This window comes from Neovison vison, chromosome 4, assembly GCF_020171115.1.
Source record: "Neovison vison isolate M4711 chromosome 4, ASM_NN_V1, whole genome shotgun sequence".
Classification (NCBI taxonomy): Eukaryota; Metazoa; Chordata; class Mammalia; order Carnivora; family Mustelidae; genus Neogale; species Neogale vison.
Window position 1 is genome coordinate 9234596 of NC_058094.1, and position 21290 is coordinate 9255885.

At 41.1% G+C, this 21290-nt stretch overlaps 1 protein-coding gene across 7 annotated transcripts in view; it reads left to right on the top strand.

The window, feature by feature from the left end:
• Positions 1-9781, top strand: part of TMEM71 (transmembrane protein 71) — a 30686-nt gene extending 20905 nt beyond the window's left edge. For all 7 annotated transcript variants that reach the window (XM_044244922.1, XM_044244927.1, XM_044244926.1 and 4 more), the window contains 4 exons: positions 2365-2440; positions 6008-6069; positions 6171-6231; positions 9274-9781. In XM_044244922.1, coding sequence (XP_044100857.1) covers positions 2365-2440; positions 6008-6069; positions 6171-6231; positions 9274-9289 — 215 coding nt within the window. In that variant the 3' untranslated portion in view covers positions 9290-9781. The remainder of the gene's footprint in view (positions 1-2364; positions 2441-6007; positions 6070-6170; positions 6232-9273) is intronic.
• Positions 9782-21290: the final 11509 nt, after the last annotated feature.

The window sequence follows — 21290 nt, forward strand, 5'->3', positions numbered from 1 at the left end:
GTGAAGTCCCTGGGCAAACAAGGTCTCCATCCGATTCTGTTTGATTTCCTTCACATGTAGGTTGTGAGTATGCAGTCAAAGTGATCTTCTACCCACTAAGGATAGAGGCCTGCCTGACATCATCTCTGTCCGTCAGGATGTTTTGAGTTTCAGTGGGTGGGAACCCAACTCAAGTTGGATTAATCAGTAGTGGAATTTATTGGTTCGTTAATGAAAATTCTGGGCATAGATTTCAGATTACTGTCAGTCTCTACTCCTGTTGTTTCTTGTCTTCTATGTCAGCTTTACTCTTTAAAAAGTCTATTACTGGGGCGCCTGGGTGGCTCAGTTGGTTAAGCGACTGCTTCGGCTCAGGTCATGATCCTGGAGTCCTAGGATTGAGTCCCACATCAGGCTCCCTGCTGGACAGGGAGTCTGCTTCTCCTGCTGACCTCTCTCCTCTCATACTCTGTCTCTTATTCTATATCTCTCTCTCAAATAAACAAATAAAATCTTTTTTAAAAGGCTATTATTACTCTATGATGCTTCTTGATGGCGTTGTGCTTGCAACTTCCCAGATTCCAGTCTAGCGGAAAGAGATCATAGCCTTCTTGAGTTATAATAAGAGGCCCAGTTTCACTGGTTCTGGAAAGGTCCCATCTACATGGCAAAACGAATCACTTTGTCGATAAGTCTGTGAAGCTCCAGATGGCTGGAAGGGGATCGGATGCTGGGAGGGAGCTCAGTCTCCAAGTGAATCACGCACTAAGAGCAGGGAGAGGTGGCTCCCCATGGGCACCACCCCGGGCCACCAAAGAACAGCAGTTAGATGCTTACTATTCTCGGTGACTTTGCAAGCTAGTGGGGGAAATCTAGAGAAAGCACTTTTAATTCAGTATGTTAAGGCTGCTGATGCAAATGCATGAGGGATAATGGGGGTATAGAGAAGGAGTAGCTGAGAGCCACAGAGGAATTGAAGGAATCAAGGAGGGCTTCCTGAAGGAAGTGACAGTTGAACTAAGCCAAACTAGATACTAGGTAAATGGCTACTGATGTAATGAACTAGTGAATACCTTGTATCAAATCACATAATCGTATCTTTGTAGAATTTGAATTTAAACCAGTCTCTGTTCACTGTTCAAGTCTAATGATTTTGGCGGTCTGTCAAGCTGGACTTGTTTCTGTAAAGAAATGTTTTCCAAATTCCATATCAAATCAGAGTCAGCTAAGAATACAAACACATTTTAGAAGAATGGTTAAGTGTTCAGCTGAGCCCACAATAACTTATTGAATTCACAGTATACATGAAATACCGTACATTCTCAGTGACATCATTCACAACTGCTATATTTTGCACTGCCAATCTTCAGTACGCCACCCACATTATGGACTAAGTAGGTTTTGTTAGCTGACTCAATCTTCATTCATAGCAGAAATAGCAGAAATAAATACATTCACAGCACAGAGTCATTCCAAGTTTTAAACAACTGTTGCAAAATTAAGCTTTTGAAGCATTTGGCAGAAATTAAGCTGAGGTCTCTTTATCCTTTCCTTTAGATCTTTGTGTGATTCTTCTTAAGCCAGCTCTGATTTCTTTTAGATCACTCGAGTAATATTCAGGTTCATGATCGGTTTGACTTCAATGATTACAATTCCTGGGGGATTTCCTGTCATCTCTAATGTGGCTTTATAGCACTGAAATATTTTATTCATAGCAGAGTTTTTCAAGGACAAATAGTTCTTAGTATACATTTTTTTTTTTCCCCTCTAGAGACTCACAGTATGCAAAGTTGTAATTCTCTTTCCCTGCCCCATTTCAAGCAAAACACTGTGTTCTGGCTAGACATGGTTTTTAAACCTTGGCTCTGACACCTCAGAGCTCTGTCACCTTGGGGAGATTTCATCATCTCTCAGTCTTGGTCTTCTCGCGTAAGAGCAATGACAGTGGTTCCTACTTTACAGTTTGTTGTGTTGACTCAAGGAGGTATGAAAACTCTTTGTGAATTGTAAGGCAGTCTATAACTTTTAGGCTTGATTGTCATCATCATCAGAATTAGATTTCTGACATTAGCTTATATTCCACAAAATGTTTCCCCAGTAAAAATTTTACAGGAAAAGGGAAGCCCCAAAACTGTTTGTGTAGCATAATCATTTCTTAAAGACAGAAAGAATTTATTATTTGCTAAAATTATCTAATGAATGAATCTGTATGACATCGATAATTTTATCTTGCTACTTACGGCAAATTGCTTGAGCTGACATACATTTGAAAATGTGTTTCGTGGGGGTTTTTTGGTGTATAAAAAAGAAATTTTATTGTAATTTTGTTGTTCTAAGATTGTCAGCAATGGTTTCTAATTCATTTATTTTTATTTTTTCTATTAGAAGCCAGTCTGTGGCAAGATGTCTCCTTTCCAGCAATTCTGCTGGCTGTGTTCCTCATCATCTGTGCATGTGCAAGGTAATTCAGATTTTATTTTCATGCAGCAGTGTTTCATAATTAATAAAGCTGTAATTGATTGATAATTTCTTCACCCGATTCCACAATGCATTTTCAGTAGCTCCGTGGTTAAGATCGGTTATTTTGCCTGTACCCCTTAAGTGCCTCTTTTTCTATCACTTCCCCCGTCTCATTATCTCACAGAGTGTACAAAAGCCCTGGATCTTGCTAGGAATTTGGATTTTATTATGTATGATCTTTCATTTAAATCCTAGTGACTCCCTGCTACAGTTAAAACCTGAGTAACCCCACTTGGAGTTCAAAGGCATTTGAAGTCCCAGTAAGGTCATGTGAAGTCCCTGCTGGGACTCCATCTTTCTTATTACATTGTTATATCCTCACATAAAGTATCTGTTCTAGGGAAGCCCACTCAGAATCTCGGATCTCATAATGCTCTTGCCTGATTATAGGCACATTTTTGTTCTACCCTCTATCCAGCATGCCATTCTTGTTCTTTTCTTGCCCAAGTCTCTAGGGCAGTGGTCAAATCCCTTCTATGCTAAGGGCACTCATGCCTCAGGGCCTTTGCACTTGCTATTTATTCTGCCCAGTACAGCCTTCTCTAGAAAGCCCTATAACATGTGTCCTTACTTCTTTCTGGAATCTGTTCAAATGTCACATCATCAGAGAGACCTTCTCTGACAACCCTGTATAAATAGCATACCACTCTCTACCACACATGCCTCACTTTACTTTTCTTAGAGCACTTACCACCATGTGACCTATTATGTGTTCACCTGTTTAAATGTTAATGACCTATCTCTCCCTGAAGGAATGTGAGCTCCATGAGAGTGGAGACATTGTGTGTCTCCTTCACTTCTGTATCCCCAGTGCCAGGGGCTCATCAGTGTTTGTTGAATCAATGAAACAGGGATAAATGGTCTAGACCTGGGGTCTTTGGGTGTTTGCACTCTGGTAAGCAAGTGTTGCTTGCTCTCAAGTCCCACCTCTTGAGGGTCAAATACTCACATCACTTGGAAGAGTTGTGTTTTTAAATACAAAGTTTTGGATCCCAGCCCTTGAGACACTAATTCAGATCTAGTGAAAATCTGTATTTTAAAAACAAGTGTCCCAGATAATTAAGAGGTTTAAGTAGTATTAAATATTTTTAGATTACAGTGGGACCAAAAGAACAAAAAGTGGGGGAGGTCTTGTGGTTAAAAATAAGTTTGCAAAATTCTGCATTGTGTATCCCAAGTCAGAGAATCATATGTGCATTAGCATAATATAGACCCAGTGAAATAACATAGGGAAGAAACATGATTAGCTTTATTTAACTTAATGTTAAGATGTTATCTATGAATGTTTCCCAACCTTAGTTGATCATGGAAACTTTTATTTCATGGGACTACTAATGAAATGTTCCTCTTAGGTTAATTCCTCTAGATATGAACCTCCCCAACTCCTGTCCCCCGCCCCACCCCGGTAATAAGGGGCTTAACTCACCATCCATTGAGTGGGAGCTGCATTTAGAAACTTGCCTTCACAAAAGCAGAGCATGGAAAGGGGGAAAAAAGGAAATTTACAGCCAAGAAACCTGTCAAATATGACCTCAGATGCTCAGATGGTCAAGGTGAACATCAACAGAGATAAGCTATACTGATAACATGTACCCTTGATATGATGTGATGAGAATGGCACTTTGTCTCTGTGGTCTTCTAGACCTCAGTCTAATCAGAGAAAAACTTCAAATGAGAGCATTCTACATATTATCTGACCAAGACTCCTCAAAACTGTCAAGGTCATCAAAACCAAGGAGAGTCTGAGAATTGTCACAGCCTGGAGGAACATGCAGAGACATGACTGAATGTCATGAGGCATCCTGGATGGTTTCATGGAACGTGGATAAATTAGGGAAAAACTGTAAAGTCCAAAAGTCTTGTGGAGTTGAATGTGAAGTACCAATATTGGTTCTTTCATTATGACAGTATGCCATAGTAGTATAAGATACTGATCCCTGGGAAAGCTCAGTGAGGGGGTAAATGAAAACTCTCTGTGCTATTTTTGCAACTTCTCTGTATATCTAAAGTTATTCAAAAATTTTAAAAAGATTATGTAAGTAAGTGATTGGTTAAAAGAAAAATGATTGATATGTGTAATAGCATGGATGAATCTCAGAGAAAAGAGAGTATGATTGCAGATAAATGTAAAATTCAAGAAAAGTCAAAATGAATCCATTATTACAGCTATAAGAAAGTAGTCAATGGGGCCTCTGTGTGGCTTAGTCAGGTAAGCATCTGATTCTTGATTTAGCTCAGGTCGTGATCTTGGAGTTGTGAATTGAGCCCCATGTGGGGCTCTGCACTAGGCATGAAACCTACTTAAGATTCTGTCTCTCCCTCTTCCTCTGTCCCTCCTACCTCTCTTAAAAAAAAAAAAGAAAAAAAGAAAGAAAGAAAGGTTAACTCTGGGGAAAAGAGTAGGCAAAGGAGATGTTAGAGGCTGCTGGAAATATTCCATATCTTCATCTAGGTAGGGAGTACAGGAGTTCAGGATTTAAAAAAAAAAACAAAGAAGAAAGAAAGAAAACCAAGATGTGCACTTTAAATGCTTTATTGTACATTGGTTAAGTTTCAATTTAATAACTTCAATGCATACAAAGAGAGGTCTAAAAGGGTATTCATCAACATCTATTAATGGCTGCTTTAGGCCAGTGGAGTTTTTTGGTGATATTTTCCTTTCCCTTCCATATTTATTTATAATTTCTTTCAGTGATTCATTTTTTGAAAATAAAAACAATAAGTAAATGATTCTGTTAAAAAGATCCACCGTGTGGACACCTAGGTGGCTCAGTTGCTTAAGTGTCTGCCTTTGGCTCAGGTCATGATCCCAGTGTTCTAGAATCAGGCCCCCAAGTCAGGCTCCCTGCTCACTGCCTGCCACCCCTCCTGCCACTCCCCGTGCTTGTGGATGCTTTCTCAATCTCTCTGACAGATAAATAAATAAATAAAATTCTACCCTGTGAAACGATACCCATCAGATCAGTAAAAACCCAAAATTTTAACAATAAATCTCGGAACACTGAAAAAATAAAATTTAATTTAAAAAAAATCCCACAAAATTTTAACATACTTTTTGGGCAAGGTTGTAAAGCAGTTGGTCTATGGATTTTCTCCTTTGTTTCTTCTAAATAGTTGATACTTTTGTGGTTACATTTCAGACTATGGCTTATTTTGTGTTACATAGTTCAATTTTGTGTTGAGGTGTGATGTGTATGTGGACGTTCATCTTTTGCATGTGGACATACAATTGTTCCAACACCATTGCTGAGAAGGCTATCCTTCTCCACCAAACTGCTTTTTCTCCTCTGATAAGACTCAGTTAACTGTATCCATATGGGTTCACTTCTGGTCTTTCCATTCTCTGCCATTGACCTCCATGTCTATCCTTCAGTAACGCCACAATACAGTTATTACTATAGTTACTGTAATTCTTAAAGTAAATCATAAGCCTTTAGTCTACAAGAACATCGCATGTGTTAGAAAGGCATAATCTGTTTGCTAAACCTGAGAAATCCTGTTGTTTCAGATGGTTTCTGAAAGGAATATTAGTCAGTGTCTACACATGTTCACTGGTGGTGATTCTTGCCTGTAAGTAGCCATTTCTCAAATTATTCCCCTGATCCTTGTATTTTATTCCAATTTGGGTCATTTAAAAATAATTCTTAACTATTTTCTCTTTCTTGTCCAAGATACCATCAAGCCATTATTTCTTGGCCTTGCCAGCTATATCAAAACCACCACCTATGCTCAGTAAGTATTGGCTTATCACCGTCTGGTCAGAGATGACTATAATCTGCTCTCTGACAATGCTTCTTGCTGAGTAATAGATGACAATGACTACACACAGGAAAGGTCCTGATCACTTGTCCTTAAGAATACTTCCTGTTCATGCTAAAATCTAATGGCATTATCATCCTGTCTCTTAAATTCTTACAAAATCCTCAAAATAGACAATTAAGCTTTGAGGAGGTAGGACTTAATAAATAACATGAACTTAGAAATTTTAAGTAATTTCAAAGTGCTTTTATAGATGCATAGCACTGCCCTTTATAAATACCTCTTACTGAGAGGACTTTATCTTATAGTTTCCCAAATAACCGGCAAACTGCCCGTGAAGTGGTCTCAGTTACGAAGTGTGGTTTCTCTGCCATCTCTCACTCACGTAATGATCCCCCTCTGTGCTAACTGCCATGGCTCATCATATTTCAAAGGGTTACTGGGGTCTGGCTGAGATGTTCGCAGAATTTCAAACAGTCTGCAGAACACCATCCCGTCAAAAGATGGATGGTGCTAATTACCTTCTCTTCAATATGGCTGCCAGAGACCAGCTCCCATAGACTGGAGACAGATGGATGTCTACAATTCAAATTAGTTTACTGACCTTTGCTCTTGACACAATGTTGCCCTATTTATGAAATCATCGTGTTAATTCTGAAATCACAATGGGACTTAATGAAGATTTATTTTGTTTAGGACTCTAGCCAGTATTGATTTCCTGACACTCTGACTGATGTTTCCCTTCGTTTCCTCGCATTCCAGGGTTTCTGGGGGGCAGGCATTGATATAGCTAAGATTTGTTTAACTTCATAGTTAGGAAATTGGGTCCTGAGGCCACCCAAGAAATTCTTATTCAGTAGCCCTTGTATATTAATGACTTAAATTCCTCTAAGATACTCACTCCTTCCCTCAAGCTACAGGTCACTCTCTAGGTCTGCAGAAACTTTGGAGTGCACCTCACTCGGCATTAATGACAAATTTGCATGCACACTCAACTTTCTGGGCTGAGATGTCACACCATTCAAGACTGGACTAACCAACAATGTCTAAAAAACAGATATTCACACAAAGAGCCATTTTGTACCTCCACTTTCAGAAGTGAAAACATTGTTGTTGCTTGTCAGATGGTGTGACTTGTTCAAATCTTTTCTCTTTGGGTTTTAAGGTGAACTTGTGCAATTAATCAGAAATATAGGTATCATCTGGTTAAGAATTCTGTAATGAGAGCAGAGTCTCTCAATGCATGGCATGGGGACATCTGCTCTAGAACCAACTGGAGAGCTTCTATCCTGATTCCAGCTCTTCTGAATCCAAGAATTTCCAAGGGGCCTTCTTTTTTTTAACAACCTCTCTAGGTAATTCTTTGCACATTAACTGTGTGAACCTTGGCAAAATGGTTTTTAAAATCTTTACCCCTTGATTTCTAAAGTGACATCACTTAGCCTACTAAATCTTTGTTGAGAACTTATGATGCATTCTGTGCTGTGCTGAATGTCCGGTTGCACCCAGGAGAAAAATATGTAGTCTTTCCTAACTGTCAGACACGGCCTCTAGGTGCCAAGGCTGCTATGCCAAGGCCTTAAGATTTCAGAGTCTAAAGAGACATGTAAAGGGCAAGGTGAAGTCCCATTTGGTATGGTTAGTGCAAGTACAGAGTTAGCACAGAGGCTGGGGGAACATCCGGAGAGTGGTTTTGCCAGTCTGGGAGGGATGGCGGTATGGAGGAAGGGGAGGAATTCTAAAGTCTGACCTGTAGGGCATAGTGTCACCTGTTGCTTTCAGAGCACCTGCCATTGTTTGGAGCTCCTTGTTTGTTCTCTCCTAAAAGAAATTAGATCAGGATGATGATGATATTTCTATCCTACATACACTCATCTACAGCCTCAATAAGATCCCTCCTTTGATTATTTGTGTCTGTACTTACCTTGTTCTTCTCTTTTTCCCTCTTTATTTTTATCCCATTTGCTGCCCTCTTCCCAGCCTCTTGTACACACACTATTGCATTTAAGACCTATGAAAACAAGGGTTAATGATTTTATTCTTGTATGCATCTCAATGTCTTGAGAATAGTAGATATACCATGAATATTCATCAATTTGTATGTATTTGCTGCATCATTTCTTAAAATACTTCCTTTGCAGCCAAGAGCTCTGTGTCTGTATATTAAACATTTTGTAACTCTCTCCCTCACACATAAACATATCGAGAAGCCAATAAACCAAAGACATGGTTATTAAAATCAAGAGGTAAGGATGACTCATAAGGCTCCTCTAGCAATCAAGGATGAAAACCTAAAGGGGGGGGTGGAGTGCAAGCACTTAATTCAACTCCACAAACATTAGTGGTGTAGCCATCCCACACCTGTTCTGTACTGTACGTAGTAGATTAGATTAGGGCTCTATTCTTTCACACTTCGTACCTCTCAAGTCTATCTCTTTTCATCCTATAACGCGATTTTCAGTCAACCACTTTATTTGTTCAATTTAAAGTCTGTGAGTCTGCGGACTATCCATATGGCTCATCATCAGCCCAAGTGCCCCTTTCAAATGAAGGTCATCGCAGGTATCTCTTGTTACCAATGATGTGTTGGCATCGGCAGGGTGCATTTTGCACATTTATGATGTCATAGTAAGGCGATGGCTAACATCTGTTCCCTCGACTCTTACATGTGTGTTTCTACAGTTGGTGAATGAATGAATAAACTTTAGCGAGTAGAAATATTGGGAAAACCCCGTAAGGATTTCTGTTCTAGAGGAAGCGATGCAGGTGGAGAAAGAAAACAATATGAAATGGTGGTTAACTAAGTACCAAGCTGGGATAAAAATAAAAGTTACTCCAAGTTGAGGCTCCACTCTTCCTAGTTACAATTACTTAAGGTAGTGTGTGTGTGTGTGTGTGTGTGTGTGTGTGCACGCACGCGTGCGTGCCCCCATGCACACAATGATTGCAGTAGTTATCACATTTCATGTCTATGTGGACAAATCATGTATTTCTCTTCTCTCTTCTCTGATCTAGGTTTGCCAAAATTTGACAACCACTTAAGAATGTCTCTGATGAATGCCTTCAATCTGAATATCCAGAAATTGTCTGATTTGCAGTCTGCTTGGAATCAACTGTTTTATTGGAGGAGAATGAGGAGCTGGATAATTGAGAAAAAAATATTTTAATTTGGTTATGTGTTTTAAAAAAAATCTCATTTTTGTCCTCGTAATTGTAATATGCTCATGAAAATAGTATTAATTTGTCTTTCCTTTGCAACACTAGCAGTTGAAAAGGACAGACTAGAAACTGTTGTAGAGAAACAACCACCTGGGTAGATATTCCTCTCTTATTCCCCGAGGCATGGTTTTCAAACATTAATTTCCATTTAGAGAATTCTATGAGGCACTTGTAACAATGCAGATTCCTGGGTCTGCTCGCAAACTCCTCTTCCTTGCTGAACTGGTTTAATTGAATAATGTAAGCAAGTCTCTGTAATCAATACCAAACTTGAAAATAAATAAATCACAGTTTGAGTTTTCTACAATGTAGAAAAAAATTCATCATTCTCCCCGAAGAGAGGCTGCGTGGGGGTCGGGGTCAGCAGACGCAGGTTAATGGAAAATGGGCATAAAAGAGGTTTTCTTTGGGAAAGCACATTCTTCTTTTGAGCCATTTTCTTACAAAGTTTTCAGCCTTCTTGAGCTCATGATTACCTTTCACTTAAGAGCGATTAAAATAAAGATATAAGAGGGGGCGCCTGGGTGGCTCAGTAGGTTAAGCCTCTGCCTTCAGCTCAGGTCATGATCTCAGGGTCCTGGGATCAAGCCCCACATCAGGCTCTCTGCTCAGCAGGGAACCTTCTTCCCCCTCCCTCTCTGCCTGCTTATGATCGCTGTCAAATAAATAAAAATTAAACCTTAAAAAAATAAAAAAAATAAAGATATAAAAGAAAAAAAATCTTTAAGGGCCAAAAAAAAAAAAAAGGCAAAACATCAGAGTGCCTTGAAATGCATAAAAATGAAATGCATAAAAAATGCAGTCGCTCAGCTGGCTGAAGGGACTTAGAAGTATAGAAGATGCTCCCTATCATTGCTCTTGCTTGGAATATGTTCTTGAGGCAAACGTAGCCTGCAGTTCAAAGTTGTTATGTAGGGTATTCTCCAGCTAGACACCTGTGTGGAGAAAATTGTCTTTGCTTAAAATGGTAATATCACAATATCACTCTTTGTATTATTTGTATTTAGTGAGTTTGATTTTAAAAAATACTGTACTAGTAAATAAATGAGGTCATCAGCAAAGTATATCTATGTGCCTATATCTATCTATCTATCATCTATCATCATCTATCATAAAGAGCAGTTGCGACTGCAATTCGTTAATTGGACACTATTAGTTTGCTATAGCTGCCATAACAAATTACCACAAACTGGTGGCTTTAAATGACACAAATTTATTGTCTCCTATCTCTGGAGTCTATAATCAAGGTGTTGGCAGCACTATTTTCCTTCTGGGGGGTTCAGGGAAAAATCTCTTTCCTTGCCAGTTTCGGCTTCTGTTTGTAAGGTGGCTCCTTTCTCCAGCTTCCAGGCACACAGCTTGCTTCCAGCATCACATCACCTTCTCCTCGTCTGCAGTGAAATCTCCCTTCACCTCTCTCCCAAAGGACTCATGTATTCGTCTATAATTATGATTATAATTTTACCCCCAAGGGAAAAAAAAGTATTAGGCAATCACAAATGAGTCTTAAAAAAAAAAAAAAATTGTGATTTACCCCGAACATCAAAGACTGTGTGTAGAGTAGGGCAGACGGGGAGGGTAGGGAGGACCGAAGTGTCAACTTCCCTTATCACCAGAAATGACTGGAGGATTATGAGAGAGTTCATTAGTATTCTGGGAAAACACACCAGCGTATCCCAGAGGATCTTGTAGCAATGGCCAAGAGATACAAGGCAAATAAAATGAAAAAAAAAAAAAAAAGAAAAAAAGAAAAATAATTAGAGAAATCCCAAGAAATCATATTATTAATACTTACATTGAAAAGTGATAACAGGTTACTTATAGGAGATTTCAAGATTTTTTTGAGAGATATGTTATTTAGGATATGTGGAAGTATTGGAAACATGCTGGTAAGATGAAGACTTGACTGATTCTTAAGATAATAGTGATCAAAAATGTACAATTCGGGGCGCCTGGGTGGCTCAGTTGGTTAAAGCCTCTGCCTTCGGCTTGGGTCATGATCCCAGGGTCCTGGGATCGAGCCCCGCATCGGGCTCTCTGCTCATCAGGGAGCCTGCTTCCTCCTCTCTCTCTGCCTGTCTCTCTGCCTACTTGTGATCTCTCTGTCAAATAAATAAAATCTTTAAAAAAAAATGTACAATTCAATACTTTATGCTTTCTTTAATAAAAGTCAAAGTATTTTAAAAAATAAAGCACATGGGTATTTACATTTAAATTCCACTCTAATCATCCAGGGCAATCTTCCCATCCCCCAAACATTAACATAATCCTGACTGCAAATCCCTCTTGCTCTAGAAGGTAATATTCATATATTCCAGTGATTAGAACCTAGATGTCTTCAGGGACCATTAGTTAGCCTGCCACCATCTTCAGCTTGGAATAGATTTGCACGATGAGGGACGCCTGGGTGGCTCAGTCGGTTGGACGACTGCCTTCGGCTCAGGGCGTGATCCTGGAGTCCCGGGATCGAGTCCCACATCAGGCTCCCAGCTCCATGGGGAGTCTGCTTCGCTCTCTGACCTTCTCCTCGCTCATGCTCTCTCTCACTGTCTCTCTCTCTCAAAATAAAAATAAATAAAAAATCTTTAAAAAAAAAAAAAAAGATTTGCACGATGATTTAGTAGATCTGGGAGGTGTCCCATACATTTGTCTTTTTAACAAGTAAGCAAACTTATCAGAAGATGGTCTCAAACCACATTCATTTGAAGAGGGATTTAATTGGAAGCTAATTGCATAGAGAGCCTTTCATTTTGATGCTCTATCAGGAGAGCACACCTTGAGATTTCCTTATGTTTCCTGTGACCCTGTGTTGTGCACACGTTTATACAGGGTCACTGAATTTTCATGATTTCCAACTCAGATACAGAAATAAAAATTATTACGGTGCCTGGATGGCTCAGTCAGTGAAGCGTCTGCCTTTGGCTCAGGTCATGATCTCGGGAACCTGGGATCCAGGCCCTGTCTGGCTCTCTGCTTAGCAGGGAATCTGCTGGTTCTCCTTTGACCCTCCCTAACCCCCAACCCACGTGTGTTCTTTTTTGCACCCTCTCTTTCTCAAATAAATAGTAAAAAAAGAAAATCCTTTCTTAAAAAAGAAAGAATAGTTTATAATTATGTTCTATTTTATTGCATCCAGGACCTTTCCTTTCCAATCATATAAGCTTTCTATCACTGCTGTAACAAATTGTACAGACTTGATGGTTTAAAATGAAATAAATTTATTATCTTACAGTTCTGAAGGTCCAATGCCCCAAAATGAGTTGCAGGAGTCTACAATCAAGATGTCAGCAGCCGTGTTCCTTCTGGAGGTTCCAGAGAAATCCCATTTCCTTGCTCTTCCAAATTCTGGAGGTTGCCTACTTTTCTTGGCCCTCGGGGCCCTTCCTCCTCCTTCAAAACACATCCTTCTGCTTCTGCTGTCAGTGACTTTGGCCTTCCCTACCTCTTTCTTAGGAGGATTTTTGTCATCATATTAAGCCCGTCCAGATAATCCAGGATAATCTCTCCATTTTAAGATCCTTAATTTAGTCACATCTCTAAAGTCCCTCTGTCATGAAGGTAACATTAACAGGTTTAAAGTACAGTTGCTACTGAATGCATATCACTTCTGCATTACAAAGTCAAAAAATCCTAAGACAAACGATTATAAGTCAGGGCCCATCTGTATACATATCAATAGATATCTAGATCTACATCTAGAGCCTTCTAAATCTACATCTCTCTCCCTCTTTCTATCAATCATACATCCTATTGGTTCTATCTATCCATCTATCTATCTATCTCTCATATGTCCTATTGGTTTAATAACAGGTATTAAAACCACCATTTTATAGCTAAGCTTAGAGAGGTTTGATAACTTTCCCAAGCACAAAGAGGGCAAAGTAAGAGGTCTAGGTATTACACCCACGTCTGTGTGACCCCTCAGTCCTTGCTTTTCCCACTATTGATTACTCCTAGAAAGATGAAAAGAGAAGGACACGGGACCTTGAAGATCAAATATTGCCCCAGGCACTCTCTCCAGAAATACTAACTAGGAAAAGCTTTCCATGAGGCAAGAGGTTAAATGAAAAGAGTCAAACTGTGACCTTTCCCTTCTTTCTTGTAACTCAAGTTTCTCAAATCTAGTTTGTCCAAGATTTCACATGAACGCTATGTCACAAATTGCCCAGCATCATCTGGTCTACTTGAAGACCTCTGCTTGTAAAGGCTTCTATAGCTGTACCCAGCTCCTGGAAAGACCTGCTCTTCTGATGGAGTATCTACAATGTTCTAGATGTTGTATCTTCCTTATCTATAATTCCCCCCATGGTCCTGCCAAGGATTACTTCATATTATAGTTGCTGTAGCAGGCAAACCCATGGAGTGCCTGATGTGGACCAGGCAGGTCTCCATTATCTTTTAACTATGCCCTTGGCATAGAAGCTTGCCCACTTAAGTGCCTTGGGCTGCGGGGTGACATGTCCCTTCCCTTACATACCACAAGTAAGTGTTAAAGTTACACAACTCAGGGGGAAAGGCCAGGAAATATAGAGGAGCATGTGGATGTTTGGTGAGCTATAGCCAACTCTGACACACGTTTTAAAGATGAGGAATGGTGGATCTCAGAATGCATGCTTCATCCTGTTGCACAACTCATAATTGGCGAAGCCCAGATTCTACTCAGGTTATTAAAACTCCAGTGCCATTTCCCCTCAGTGTTTCCCCAAGTAAAACCTACTGTAGTCACTTGAAAATAACTCAGATGCAAAATGATCTGCCTGTGCCACAGGGGATGCCAACCAACCCCCCATCCTCCCCAAAAGGAATCCCACTATTGCTCATGCAACACAGCAGAGCAGACACCTGCTAACTTGGCATACTTTGCATCAATGCCACATTTCCCTACCAGGCCTTGATGAAGGTCTGGTCGTGTATTTTTAAAAAAATCTATCCCGCTGTGATGGCTGTATCCCTTCCATCTGTCCCATGCTGGGTGAAATGGGCTACAGCTGCAAGCTACACCTGCCATGGAGCCAGACGGGGTACCTAGGGGGTGGGCAGCAATTTAGCAGGTGGATACTAAAAGCTGGCAACCACTTTGCAAAAATTTTCTTATCCTTTTGTAGCCTTAAAAGAAAGAAAAACAAAGAGAAGGAAATGCAGGAGTGGGGGTGGGGGCAGAGGGGACAAAGGCTGGTGCCTCCGGACTTTTATTTTGAATGCAAAATGTCCTTTTGCAATTGCATTGCGGGGAGAGAAGGTGACACATCCTCCAGCCCAACCCAAACTGAGATGGCATACTTCTGTGTGGGTGAAACTCAAGTTGATTCTGCAAGGGAGCTGCTGTGGGCAAGGGGAGAGCTGAAACTCAGTGCCAGCAGCTGCACTGCTTCTTCTCCCCTTTCTCCTTCTCCTTTTCAGTGGAAGGAAAAACCAAGCACCTAGAGCCTTCCACCTTCCCATCTTCCTGGTTTCTTTGTCTGCAGAATCACGTCCTTTGAATGCTAAGTAGCACTAGTACAACGTGATATTTGGGCTGGAGACTGACCAGGGCTGGGGCTGGGCTCTGTTGTGTCCCTTTGGACAAGGTATTTCATCTTTCTAAGCCTTAATTTTCCCATCCATAAAATGGGATAACATTGTTACCTAATTCACAGTGTTTTTATGAGTCCACATGCAGACAAAGTACATAAGCTTAACACAGTGCTAGACATATAGGAAGTTCTTCCCAAGTGGAGCTACCAGTATTACTATTACTAGTAGTAACAGTAGTAGTGGTGAAAGTCATTTTTCTGATATCGGGAACCACATGAATTTTTCAGTGACGAGGTGAGGCAGTAGAATGAAGAGACAAGCCCTGGTCAGGCTGGGCCAGTCTAGCTGAATAAATACTCCTTCCAGTGTTTAACGGCAGGCAGAGTAGTGGAAAGACAACATGAGTTTTGGAGTCAGACAGACAGAGAGTGACTTGGCTGCCTGCCAGTTTATAGCCTTGTGATACTGGGCCTGTCCCTCGGCCTCTGTAGCTCTTCTATACAACAGACCTGAGTCTGTGCCTTATGGTTCTCTCTGAAGTGGAGGGGACTATCACTTTACTGTCATGGAGAAGACCAAGGAAGAGAAAGCTTCAATACTGGCATGAGAAAGGCGTCATTGTCATGAAACCACGTTTGATTTTTCTTTATTTTGAAAGTGACTCACCATCATTTTGTTTAAACAAAAAGGGCAACATTCAAATAAACAAGAGAGAAAGTTACCCATAATCCCTGAACTCAGAGACAGCCACTGCCAACATCTTGGTGTTTATCCAAGAAAACTGTCTTGGTTGCAAGGTTGATGAGATATGAAAACAAGCCACCCAGTGAGAAGGACTTTGGGCATGGAAACAGCCACCATCTGGGGTCAAACATGCAGCCATTGTCCTGTTGGAAGCAGAGGGCTCTGGCAGATGACAGGCCTAACCCCCTGCTATGATTTAGTGAAAGGGCAGCCATCAGCTGTCACCCTGTAGGAAAGTCACCTCACTCCACACCCCCAGTGTGGAGTTCAAGACGGCCATTCAAAAGTTAGTTTTAAAGACCCTTTATCAAAAAGGAAGCAGGACATAAACTAAAATCTAGTACATCTTATGTATCAGTGTGTCCTCCTTTTCTCCTCCGTTCACTCTCTCTCTCCCTCCTTCTCCCCCTCCCTTTTTTCCTGCCTTCCTTTCTTTCTCCCTCTCTCCTTTCCCTCCTTCCTTCCTTTCTACCTTCTTTCCTTCCTTCCCTCCTTTCCCCCCCACCAACTTTCAGCCTCTGTGCTAGTTCTGAGCTCCGTGCAGCTCAAGGCTTATAGTCTAAGGAGTGATGCAGGCAAAGAAGCAGTGATACCAGAGTGATGAGCAGTAAGACAGAGGTGACTCCATGGAGCCACAGAGACCTAAGGAGGACGTGGTGTTCCCACCTCTGCCTGGACTACAGAGAGACAGACAGAAACCCTTCCCTAGTGTCCTCTGTACTGCATTACACAGCATTCTGCCCACTGGCAGAGGGCTGGTGAGCATCTTTCCTCATGACTACAGCTCCAGGAGTGCAGAGACCACTTCCATCCCCAGCGCCCAGGTGGTGCCAGCTGGGGAGATGCTCCCCAAACATTGACTGGACAAAGGCTTTTGAAAGAATGTATAAATTGAGGGGTGTTTGCAGTGACATCTATTGTCTTATTCTGTCTTGTATTGCTTCTTCCCCTTTTTCAATGACTCCCTCCCTCAATCTGTGGGTTTGGGGAGGGCTACGACCTCAAACCCAGACCACACACCCTGGGGAGCATGGAGGTGTGGGGCACAGCTTGTTCAATCAGATTCTCTTTCTTCCAGGGATGGGAGTGATTGGAGGAGGGGCAGGAGCTAGCCAGGGCCAGGGCTGTGTATCCCCTATGTATCCCCCAGCTCCCCCCACAGCCTGGCTGTCCAGCTCTTTCTGGAAGTCTCTGAGGGATCAGTGTCTTTCCAATAGATCCTTCCTTCTAACTGAAGTTAGTCTGAATACATTTATCCTGTCTGCTAGAATAAAAAAATCGAATAAATGTTTTTTTCCTTCAAAATTTTTAATTGAGATGAAAGTCACATAGCATAAAATTAAAGTATACAGTTCACTGGCATTTAGTATAGTCACGATGTTGTGCAGCTACCATCTCTATCAAGCTCCAAATGTTTTCACTACCCAAAAGGGACACCCTGTATCTATTATGTGGTCAGTCCAGTGCCCGCTCCCCCATCCCCTGGCAACCAGTGGTCTGTTTTTGGTCTATGAATTTACCTATTCTGGATGTTTTGTATAAGTTGAATCATACAGTACATGACATTTTGTGTCTGGTTTCTTTCACAAAGCAAGATGTTTTTAAGGGTTATCCGCATTCATTCCTTTTATGGCTGAGCAATATTCCATTGTATGGATGTACCACTTCTGTTCCTCCATTCATTCACTTACTGATGGACATTAGCCTTGTTTCCACATTTTGGCTATTGTGCATCCCTCTGAAATACTCCTGAAGAAGGGGCATGAGCTTGGAGGGTGAAGAAAATGGGAAGGGACATTTGAAGACCAGGGAGCAACTTATTTCAAGGCAGAAATTTTCCTACCTGGCATGTTCCTTTCCCAATGTTCCAGGCTATAGCCCAGTCTCCACACAACAGCTTCAGTGATCTTTCTAAAAGGTACATCAGATTATTTCACTTTCCTGTTGAAGAGACCTGTCCCACATTTCATTTTTTCTGCTCAGTATGTCATGGTCACAGCACTGCTGTCCTTTCTGTTCCTATAATATATTAGGCTCATCTCCACCTCAGGGCCTTTGCACCTGCCATACTCTGGCCGGAACACTCTTCTCTCTGAACTTCTCAAGCCAGCTTCCTCTCATCAGGCAAATACCACCTCTGCAGAGAAGACTTCTCAACCACTCTAGGAATGTTCTCCCTATCCATTCCCACTACCCCCAGAAACGGAACTGTCTCCTTTTATGACATGACATTTCTTGTTCATATGTAGTTTATTATCTGGTTGGTTTGGTTTTGGTCTTTGCCTTCCCCTGTCTCTGGCCTCTTTTTTTCCCCCAGAGCAGAACCTCCAGGAGGGTCAGGAATTCTCTGATTCCTCAGGGCACAGAAGGGTGCTTGGAATTTAGAAAGTAATCAATAAGTAATTGTTGAAAGAACAGATGGCTGGACAGGATCCAACACAGAACTGGCAAGGACTATGGTGTGGCTGGTGCAGAGAAAGAGAGCAGGAGGGCCATGAGTTGTGGTGGAAACAATGACTGTATCTAAATTTTCCAAGATGCTTCTTTATATAAGGCTTATCCTAACTTAGCTTTAGAAATTCTCTGATTTGATTATTTCTTGACACTGAAAAAATTGAATGTTTACTTATTATTTCTGTCTCAGAGTCAGCACAGAAACTCTAGAGGGGTGTTATTGCTGAGAGTAGGCTTTGCAAAGGGGTGGTAGCATAAAAGACGGAAGGAGTCTGGACCCTTGTCTTTGCTCTTTAAGTGCTGTATGACTTTGGACAAATCACCTAAACCTCTCTGAAGTTCAGGTTTCTCAACAGCAGAAATGGAGAGTATTTGAGAATAATAGCTCTTACTATGAAACATGAGATGGGCTTGTAAATACTTACTCTTGTTTCTCTCTCAGCACAACCCTGGGAGACTGACAATGATTATTATTCTCATTTCATTGTCAAAGGTCCAAGAGGGTAAGTTGAGGTCAACTGTTAACCACTGGAGGAGCCGAGACTACTGCCTTCTCTCTGGCCCCATGTCATATTTCCCTGCAGACTTCACCAGGTTACTGCAGTAATTAATTATAAATTTGGTTTTCTCTCCCAGAGTCCTTGTATCACTGAACCTGGAAGTAGGGTGGTTGTCCTCCTTGCTTTTCATGGCCACCTCTGGATTTTGTCTGTCCTTCCTCCCCTAAAATCTCTAGTTTTGGAGTTCATTTCATCAAATGACACCATCTGCTGCCCCTTTATGATGCAGCCAACTACCGACCTCTCTTTGCTTGAAGATGTTAACACCTCCCTAGCTGTCACCCCCTCCACAATGATTCCTGTCAATCTTCCTGGTGATTTCAATACACACATACATATTCCCTCAAATGCTTTGGCCACCCAGTTTTCTGCATTCTTTTATTTTTCTTTTTTATTCAAAAAAATCAGCTTTATTGAGTTACAGTAAACATCCTATAAAATTCACTTGTTTTGGGGGTATGCAATTCAGTGATTTTTATTTTTTAAAGATTTATTTATTTATTTATTTGACAGAGAGATCACAAGTAGACAGAGAGGCAGGCAGAGAGAGAGAGAGAGAAGCAGGCTCCCTGCTGAGCAGAGAGCCCGATGCGGGACTCGATCCCAGGACCCCGAGATCATGCCCTGAGCCGAAGGCAGCAGCTTAATCCACTGAGCCACCTAGGCACCCCAATTCAGTGATTTTTGTGAAGCCATCACTACAGTCCGATTTTAAGACATTTTTGTCACCCCCAGAATATCTCTCTGTCCGTTTGCAGCCACTTCTCATTCCCACCACTCAGCTCCAGCCAACCCCTAATTTACTTCCCTTATCCATAGATTTGCCTTTGGTAGACATTTCATATAAATAGAATCCTATAATGTGTGGTCTTCTCGGTCTGGATTCTTCCACTTAGCATAATGTTTTCAGGGTTTACCCATGTTGTAGCATGAATCATTACTTCATTTCTTTTAATGGTGGGGTAATATTCCGATATATAGATATAGTACATTTTGTTGGCTGATTCACTACTTAATGGCCATTTGAGTTTTTTCTGCTCATTGGCTATTATGAGTAAGGTTGCTGTGAAACTCACATATCAGTCTTTGTGGGAATATATGTCTTAATGTCTCCTTGGTAGATACCTACGAATGGAATGGCTAGGTCATCTGGTAAATTTATATTTAACATTTTAAGAAAGTACCAAATTATTTTTTAAAGTAATTTCACCATTTTGTATCCCCACCAGCTGTGTGTGAGGGTTATAGTTTCTCCACATCCTCATCCAACCCTTGGTAATGTCTGTCTTTCTGATTGTAGTCATGCCCTAGAGGAGTTCAGTGGTCCCCATCCTCGGAGAGATTTGCATTTCCTTATGGAGGATGATGTTGATCTAATCTTGTCTTCCACATTGAAACAGTCACACACTGTTACCATCAAACCTTGGACCCTGTCATTACTTCCTTCATAATCTCAAATTTGGACATTCAACTTTCAACCATTACTGTTTTCTGGCTTACCACCTCTTCCCTTCCAACAATTTTTCAGTGCTATCAGGATCAAATTCTTTTAGATCCCATGAGCTATCATAAAGTCATTCCCTTGTACCTGCCTCCATTCATTGTACTTTCCTGGTAAACCCACAACTCTGGTTGCGTCTGAAGCTCCATCTGTTATGCAGTTTTCCACACTCGGAATCTGGCTTGAGAGAAAGTATAAAGGAGGCCTTTCTTATTTGTAACCATAACTCTCAAGGTGTGATGATGATGCCTGGCAATCATCTTACCCCGTTCTATGTATTCACTCCTCCATTCCCCAGGTGACCATTTGCTGCCTTATCCTTTCTCCTCAAACCTTCAAGACATCCTTTCTAAGCCTCATTCTTAGCTGATGTCCTTGCTTCCTATTTCACTGAGAAAATAGAAACAGCTAAGAAGACACAACCAGCCATTGGCACCACATTTATCCACCTACAAGCATCTGTTCCTACTCTCCTTCCTTCCTGTTCTGTGGATGGAAAGTCCTTGCTGCTATCTAAGGCCGACTCACTACTCATGATTGCAGCCCACCCCCTCTTATCTATTTAAGGAGATTCCTCCAGGAATTGCCCTCTCTTCTACAGTGGTAGGATGCCAATGTGCCATAATAACACCTGCCTTAATTAAGCCCTCTTTGGATTCCATATCCTTTATAACTGCTCTCTTTCTCCATTGCTCTGCTCCCAGGAGACGTGAAATTCCTTGGTAGATTTTTCTTCTATAATTTTATAGAATTGGAAGAAAAGAATCGGGGGCAAAAAATTATAGAAGAATCTTCCATTCCAAGTCTTTCTCAAACCTACTCCCATCAGGATTATAACCCCACCATCTACCATACTAGCCCCTGGCAAAGCTGCAACAACCTTCAATGATGCTTAACCCAATGAATAATTCTTAGGTCTCATTGTATTTGACCTATGGCAACATTTGACAAGGGTTCATCAGTCTTTACTTCTTGGAAGCAATTCTCTTACTTGGCTTTTCCTCCTACTTTACTGGTTTTATGTCTCTCTTGCTCATTTC